Below are 9,232 nucleotides of genomic sequence, written 5' to 3' on the forward strand. Positions count from 1 at the left end.
AATCAGTAATTCCACTTTTACCAGAGTATTTTTTAACACAAGTATCTGTACTTTTACTCAAGTACGGAAAGTGAGTACTTTTGCCATCTCTGGTTCTGAGGAAAATAACCATAACTCCATCTGAATGTAAAACGCTATGTAGCACTAGACCACCTGCCATTGATTTTGATTGTTAATTTAGGAATCTGAATCAGAAATACAGATTCTTTTCAGTCTGGTAGCTGATGTGCTAACAACCTTATTCTGTCTGAGCTTTTTCTGTGCTCTACCTTCGTTTTTCATCGGCTTGAAAAAATTACAAACACAAAAAGATCTTTACTTTTAGACCCTCCTCTGGTCTGTGTCTGTGGCGAAAATATGGTCTTCTTTTCATTCAGAGATCGGATTAGGGCGAAGTGTAATGAAATTCAGCACTGCACCAATGGGAGATTGGGAGATGTTTGTCCTGGCAATCCTCCCTCATTCTGAATGGAACATTTTTAGTATTCTTCCATCATCCATCTCCTCCTCCTCATCTCCCTCCTGGCTTGGACCCGGTCTCTGTCCAAACTGAGTTACTCTTCATTTTTACCTCATTCCCTGCAGAGATTAACACTTTTCTTTTCACTCTGCTTTTACTGCATGTCTGATTTTATGTTTTCAGTGATGTTACTATGATAGTGTTCTCTAAACCCTCACTAACATCTCTTCAGCTCTTTCCACGACCACAAGGATGACCTCCGTAAGCGTCTGTCGTACACCACCCACAAACTAGAGATGGTAGAAACAGAATTCGACTCCACTCGGCAGTACCTGGAAACAGAGCTGCGGCGGGCCCAGGAGGAGCTGGAGAAATTTACAGAGAAGCTGCGCAGGTGTGTGTCCATCTGCAGGAATCATTGGATAGTTCACCATGATAGGTAGAAATATATTGCACAGGAAAGGCTTATGTCAAAAAATCAGGTTGCTAACACAAACAGCAAGCTGCTTTATCACCCATATTCCAATAAATAATTAGAATATCAGGAAGAAGTTAATTTGCTTCAACAGGTAGACTAAAATTTTGAAAAACTGACATACGGGTCAGTGCGATTGCAGTGCTGTGTCTCTTGGCTTATCGGGGAAGGTTTGGGACTTTCCTCAGAGAAGCTGGATGGGCTATCTGAGAAGAGGGACGTTGGGGCATCTGGGCTGAGACTGCTGTGCCCATAACCCGGTCCTTGATAAGTGGGATAAGCAGGATACATAGAATATAAGAGTCAAATATAAAATCCATTTAGTTAATCAGTCAGTTATTGTGAAAGAGGGACGTTTAAAGCCTTTTTTTTTTAATTAGAAGATTCTGACCTAGTGTCAATGAAAACCCCCAATTCCTTTTTTTTATGTTAATGTTGCTGTAAGTTTCCCTGATTTAATTAAATCATTACATCTTTGAGTAGAACAAAGATTTTATTTTATTGTATGAACTCCTTAAATACCTCCTTAATTCAAAATAATACTTTTTTAATGTAAGGTCCTGTAGAATAAGCAACTACTTACTAACAAATAACTCAAAGCACTGTGTTTTTGCAGGCAGAAAATAATTAATTTCTCTTATTTAAAATGCACAATATAAATGGTTTACCGTTAATATTATAAAGACTTCATACACTTATACAAGTTAGCATAAAACACCTTCGTTGCATATTAAGAGCTTTTAAGCTTTCTTTTACATTGCTGTTGGTTTTTATTCATAAATAAATAGACTAAATCAGTAAATAAATGTAATATATTTTTTAGCCACTTTCCATTCGTCACATTTATCCATTTATCCCATTAGACTTACACACAGACATAAAATGTTCGGTAACTTAGGGTTAAGTATCGCGCCCAAGGTGGCGTCACATCATCGGCATTTAACGAGAGGACAATCAGTTCTTCTGATTGGTAGACAACTCAGCAACACACTGAAAGAAGTTCACCTGATTAGTATCTCGTTAAACAGAACAATGTTTGTTTGTTCTGAAAAGTTTAAATGAATATTTATTTTAATCACAGATAAAATAAGTCACACACAAAAGAATGCAAGCAAAACTGTGATCAAATAAAGCTTAGAAGAGAGTATAACACTCGTAGGATACGTTGTATCATTACTAAGCTACATTATATTATTTTAATGTTAATATTAACTAACTCAGTGGAAACTCTACAAAATCAGCTCAATTAGTTTGTGACCTTTACTTAGAGTTAATTGGCACCAAAATGAACACTTCAGTTAATGATTATGAAAAAAAATCTATGCGAAGTGTTAATCAGCAAAATTAAGAATATCTTTTTATTGTTTACATTAAGTCACATGAGGTTCTGCAGTGATATGAAGATTTCTTCTGTTATTGCTGGGGCTCTTCAAAATTAAACCATATTAAAACATATTAAGAACCTATCCACTTATTTCGTATCACAAAATCTGTTGATGGCATAAAATGATTCATATTTTGGACGCTGCAAGTCATCACCTGCTGTAAAAAAAAATAGATTGTTTTGGCTAGATCTAAAAAAATCTCACAAAATTTGAAAGCTGCTCAATAAGAAATAAAGTGAAGTCTTAAAAATCCATGTGCACTACACATGCTGCACCAGTATAAACAGGAAGTTAAAAATGCATAGGTCTGACATGGTTAACCTTTAAACAATATCCCTGGAGCTAAAATGGATTAAAAGGTGAGACATGATCTAAATCAAGAGATATTTCCATCGACGTGTTTATTTTAAAGGCTTTACTCCACTTGGTAATAGTTTAACCCTTGTGAAATTATGCTTGACCTTTAAGCTTTGAGGTTATTTAACAGCTTGGTAATAACTTCATAGCTGCGAGATTATAAGTAAGCAACAACAACAACAAAAACATGGTAGAGACCCAGAGTTTATTTTCTGCAGCCATTATAGAAATAAATGTGATAACATCATACTTTCCTTTGGGAGAATGTAGAGAAAATAAAATAGAAATTAATTCCATTATTTATTTTTACAGTTGGATATCAAACATCCACACTGTTGTGATTAGCTGATCTCTGTGCACCATCTTTCTTCTAAATTAAGGGCTGCAAGATCTTCAGAAAAGCAGCCCCGAGCATTGCCTCTAAAGATGACAAGTTTTATTTCCCCTCCATTGCCACTAAGTACTGCCCAATTATACTCTTTATTCTGCTTCTCTCATCTCTTTCGTGCCAAAGTTTTATGGCTTGTTTGTCTTGCTAAGTACTCAACACTCTCCACATCGGTCCAGTTAATGGAACCATAAACACTAGTGTATAAAACACACTCATAATTTGACGTTAATATTAGTATGCGTACTAAATAAGCAGGAGAAGTGATAAACCAAACTGTTCGATCGTAGCTACTGATTCATGGAATTTTACCAGGAATAATAAAAGCAATCCAAAGAGAGAGAAGGGGGGAGGAGGGGTCGACAAAACATCAGAGAAATAATTAAAAGACAGGAAAATGAAAGTCAGACCTTATTTAGCTGTCATCAATCATGTTAAGAGTCTATTTACTTCAGTTCAAAAACCATTTAGTAATCTTAGAGTTAAATTTAATGTTTTTGGTATTCATTCTCTGAATAGTTGTTGTAAATGCTTAAGGCTGGGGGCAGGGAGAATCTGCTGTAGTGGTCAGCATAGCAGCTGATGTGTAGAAGCCCCTGATTTACCATGCTCTGCTGCATCATTCCAGTCTGAGGATGCTGAGGGGTTGACCCTAATGATCTTTGTTTAATGTAAAGTCTTTTCAAAGATCTATAGTTTCTACAACTAAGTTTACGTTGTAATAAATCTTCTTTTAAGATTTTTGGAATCATAAACCAGGTGCAAACTTATAGTATTTGTTAATGCAGAACAGATCTTCAGAGAAGCGCAAAGTGGTTTTATGTTTTTCAAACATAAAATTCAACTCAGTTGCCGTTTTTTCCATCCTTTTTGGCACCTTTGAAGGGGAAAACTCACATGCAATAATGTCAGCAGTCATTGTTGCCATAAAAGAGAACAGATAGAGAAAACTTTCTCATGTCTTACTTTTTTATATTTAACATCAACTTTGTTTATAATTCTATATTTTACTTCTGCTCATAGCACTCTAATATGTGGTTACTTATATGAATTGCTATTGGGGGCCGTTTGTAAAGTTAACTAGTCAAACATTAGGAGCAACATTTAGGGTTATTCAGCATGTTTTAAGAGAAAAAGAAGGGGGTTATTTTATTCCAAGTCATTTTTGCACTATATCATTCATTCATTTATAAAAACTGTACTTCGTCAAATAAATATTTAGTTTGGAGATAAATATTTATTTAACAAATATTTAATTTGCAAACTAAATATTTAGCTTGGAGCTAAATATTTATTTTAAAAACTAAATATTTAGTTTGCAAACTAAATATTTAGTTTGCAAACTAAATATTTATTTAAAAAACCTAAATATTTGATTGGCAAACCAAATAATTATTTTGGAGCTAAATATTTATTTAAAAAAACTAAATATTTTGTTTGTAAACTAATTCTTGATTAACAAATTTAATATTTAGTTTGGAGATAAATATTTGTTTACAAACTAAAAATATTTCATTTGGAGCTAAATGTTTATTTAAAAAACGAAATATTTTATTTGAAAACAAAATATTTAGTTTGGAGCTAAATATTTATTTAATTTAACAAAATATTTAGTTTGCAAACTAAATATTTAATTTGCAAATTAAATATTTAGTTTGTTAAAAAAATATATTTGGCACCAAACTAAAGATTTATTTATTTAACAAAGTAAGATTTTTATAATAGAATGAATGACATAGTGAAAAAATGACTTTAAAAAAACACCCTTATTTTTCTCTTAAAAAACACTAAATAACCATAAATAGTACTCCTAATGTTTGACTGCTTATCTTTACAAACAGCACCCCATAAATTGCAATGTAAATAAAACAAATAATTGCTGTTTTTATGTAAATAGTTATTGCAAATATTAATTCCATATAATTGACTTAGAACCTCATCTTTCTTTCAGTCACTCTCAAACTCCTTGTAGAACCATCGCACAGCTTTTAAAGTTGTAAAATTTCCCCAGCAATCTTTGTAGATCACCCAAAACATACCCACTTATTGCGAGTGGAAAAATAAATTACATATGCAATGTAACGCATCTTTTTTGTATCTTTGAAGGTCAGTCCCCAAGCTGTTTTCTGTTTTCAACCTACATACCAAGTTGCACAATCTTTGGTGGGGAAGACGAATCAATGTTATCAAAATTTTGTTTCAGGGAAAGCTAGAAAAAAACAAATAAGCTGTTAGAAGCATAATAGAGAGGTAGAAATGCAAAGCTAGCAGGAAGTCCGAAGCCAATGCAGCAAAGATGCTTTATGTTAACCCTTTTAAAAAGTCGACCCACTATGAATTGAACTGACTTATGAAATGTTGGCATATGGTGTCCAAAATGCAACATTTGAATTTATTTTATTCCGCCTTCATCCCCAAATTAAGACAGGTTCAAACCTGGCCAGCCAGTAGATGGAGGTTAACTAATTAAACTCTTTTGAGCATGATTTTCACTGAAAAGTCTTCTTCAAAAGGAAAGTGTTTTAAACCTTTCTTTTATAATCCACTTTTATATGCTTTTGGAAACATTTCACAGTAAATGTAACCACAAATATCCAGTGATTCCCATTCAAATTAATTGGGGAAGTTCTATGGGAACAGAATAAAAATGCTTCTGCACCATAACATAGAAAGTAATCTGATAAAAAAAAAAAAAGGAGATTGAAAATTCCTACTTAAAACATTCGGCATAATTATTATTATTGCTATCTATAAATAAAAAAAAAAAAAGGATAAATATTTTCCAAAATTTAAGAGAGAAAAGTTCTGTCTATATGTTTTACTTTGTATTTTTCTTTATGATTTCAATTTTTTCTTCTCCGTTAGGATTCAAAGTGGTTACTCAGCTCTTCAGAGGATCAACCAAGACCTAGAAGACAAGATATGCAGGACGGTAGGAGAAACTGCTCCTTACTTTATCCTCACAATACTAAAATAGCCATTTTAATTTCATAATGCAACGAACTTCCACAGCACAACTCCTTAGATTTGACCTTGTTTAATATTAAAAAGCATCCTTGGCATAAGATTAAGGTATAATCCAAACTTTTTGGTTAAGATTATAATCAGCTCTTGTCTAGCTTAATACTTTTGTAGATAAAACCAGCATGGTATTGCATTTTTCTTTTGTCATTTTTGTAATGAATTTTTAATGTTAAGTGTTCATTCTCACTTTTTACATAATTTCATATCTGAACTGTAACTCTTCTTTAATTGCATTCATCACTTTGATATGAAGCACTAAAAGTATATAATCTTTTTTCAATTATATCTAATTTGGATATAGTGTAAACCTTTAGCAAACACTATTACATCAGAAATCTACCAACATGTTTGTTTATTAGGTTTCATTCATAAGGACCTTAATGGTAGTACTTGTATACTGCAGTCTTGTTTTGTTATATATGAAGAAAATCTAATTATTTTAATGCAGTTTTCCACAGGCAGCTTTTTTCAGGCTCTTAAATTTTACCTTTCATGACCATGTTGCCTGTTTGTACTGACATGAGAAAGAAGTTAAGAAACCTCAGAACATCACAAAGGCTCTAATAGAAGATTTATGAAAGAAAACCCACATAAAAGCAGATCATGTGTGCTACTTTGGATCCTAATGATTCCAGTTTGGGTTGAAATTACACAGCTGATAACATTAAATTGTGCGGTTACCACAAAACCATTTATGTTAGTTGATATTTTTTGCCCTCTGCTTAGGGTTGCCTTGGCAACAACTCTTTTCTTTTTGTTTTACAATATTGCACTCATAAGTTCACTAGCAGCTACATCCCTGCATTTTGTCTGTAAACCACAAGTCATGGCTGAAAATAGACAGATGCACATTATAAATGTAAACTTCTAACTAGGCACAATTTGATTGTTCCATGCTGAACTTTTTTATGCTTCGGGAATTCCTTAATTTTTAATTTCATAGTTTGAATATCTTGCCAGAAACATTCCTCAAAGATTTCCCAGCGTGCTTTAACGGTAGAATGACTCAACTGTTTTTGGTGTGGTGCTCTGCATCTGTAGCCTACCTGCTCAGAGGATTGATTTGTTGAGCACTCAGAAATTTCCTTCTACATACCTTGGTAATAAGAAGTTATTTGAACTACTAATGCTTCTCTGTGATCCAACCAAACACTAGTCTTTCCTGAAGCCATTTAAAGCACTTGGGAAGAGTACTGATGGTTGCAAAAATGTTTTCTTTTCTGCTAATTACTCTGAGACAACTTGACCCACACCAACCATTTCTTATATTAAACTTTAATCTGTTTCCCAATAACTAATATCATTTAAATATGATTACATGGCACAGCTTTTTGTATAATAATTGTTCTGTTGCAAACAACTGCATCTATTTGATGGTTGCAACAGTCGCAGCATGTCATAAATTCTTTTTTTGTTTTTTGACATCTTTTCTTTTTTGTCTAATCAACTCATTGTTCTGCAATTTCATATTGTTTATACAATGAATTAACAAATTAAATGCAACCATGAACTCTTTGGATGCAATACATTATACTTAAATGAAACAATGACATTGGAACTTTAAAAAAAAAAATAAAATTTAATTTACATCCAAAAATAACATGCCAACTTCTGAGCTATTCACAACATCATTATAAATGAAAAAAATAAAAGAATTTTAAGAGCACAGCCTTAAATATTTGTTTTATTTTTATTTAAGTAAATATTATATAAACCCAAATATGTTCAACACTTCAACTTTGTTACCGAATGTAACTGGCTGTTATCTTCTTTATCTTTTTGTGTTACATTTTCCACAACTTGAACTGAAATAAGAGAGTGTTTCAGAAAAATGCAAGTACTAGTCATCTACACTTTGCATTAAAAGTGTAAATTTCAAACAAAAATCCCAGTCTTCACCTTATTTTTTGAAAACGTGTGCAGTGCAGATTTAAAAAAAGTCTATTGTACTTGTCTGGTCCAATAAGCCAAACTATTGTGCCCAAACACAGATCCATCCCCCTATTAGATGGTTTCATCTGCAAATGTTCTTTTGAAAAGCTTAAAATGCCAACCATGGTTTCCAAATGGCAGACGCTCATTGTAATAAATGATATACCCTAACAATAAAGGATTATCTGCTGGGGATAATGTGAGCAATAGTAACAACTGCTCTCTCTGTTCTGAACTGCGTCTGAGAAATTAAAAACTCACTACAATCTATCACAGCTCACCTGTTCACCAGCAGAAACACGCTCATCTCTCTCACTGCAATTACACCATCAAAGGCGGGTTTCTGAAATCAATGTCTAGAGTAATTGGTCTTAGCTGCTGTGCAACGTTGTTAGGATCTGTGAGAGCTACAGCAGCAGTAGTGCTTCTTCTGAGAGTTAAGGTAGACAAGCCTATAACAGATTTAAGCACTCAGTTGAATTATAAAACTACAATTATTTTTAAAAGATTCTTTGTTAATGAATTACATAATTTATTTATCAATATGATTAGAATATTTTTCCATCTCAGTGAACAATCAGTTGTGTTACATTAAATGTTTAAGAACATATCATCCAAAGAGCATAAGGAAAATCCTGTCATGAGAGGTTAAGACAGCCTTGTTTCCCCACAAATAGTAATCAAAGTACCAAGGTTTGGAGGATTTTGAGGACCCAAATGCATACTGAGTTTGCAGAGATGACTGCAGATTTAATGGAAAGTTCCAGAGGCAACTTACAGAAAAGCAAAAAGCCAGGAGATTAGCCAGGGAGAGATACACACAGGGAGCCAAGTAACAACAAAGCAACAGGAAACCAGCAAGGAGGAACTGCAGAGGCGGTGTATATATGGGGAACAGAACAAAGAATGGGCTAATGAGCTAATATGGAGCAGGTGTGGATAGAAGTAACTAGAAGGGAGCCAAGGGGAAAGGAAACTGACAGAGAGTAACACAAAAACACAACCCTGCCAGAAAACAACTACAAAGACACAAAATTACAAAGAAACTAAAAATAATTCTAAACAAAGAGCAGAACCCTGAAACTTTCTAATAAAAGAGTAAAGCATCACCATCCATTTCCATAATTGACTGACAAGAGACAAATGAAGGAAGAGGCATTTCCTTCTTACTGAGTTTAGCAATTGTACAATTATTTTGATCACATTTTTCT

At 33.3% G+C, this 9,232-nt stretch overlaps 1 protein-coding gene across 2 annotated transcripts in view; it reads left to right on the forward strand.

Moving 5' to 3' along the window:
- The window catches only part of begain (brain enriched guanylate kinase associated), a 65,014-nt gene that overhangs the window by 29,482 nt on the left and 26,300 nt on the right, over nt 1-9,232 (forward strand). For both annotated transcript variants that reach the window (XM_015379994.1, XM_015379995.1), the window contains 2 exons: nt 693-854; nt 5,931-5,997. In XM_015379994.1, coding sequence (XP_015235480.1) covers nt 693-854; nt 5,931-5,997 — 229 coding nt within the window. The remainder of the gene's footprint in view (nt 1-692; nt 855-5,930; nt 5,998-9,232) is intronic.

Source organism: Cyprinodon variegatus, unplaced genomic scaffold (genome assembly GCF_000732505.1).
Source record: "Cyprinodon variegatus isolate N-32 unplaced genomic scaffold, C_variegatus-1.0 Scaffold205, whole genome shotgun sequence".
NCBI classification, from domain to species: domain Eukaryota; kingdom Metazoa; phylum Chordata; class Actinopteri; order Cyprinodontiformes; family Cyprinodontidae; genus Cyprinodon; species Cyprinodon variegatus.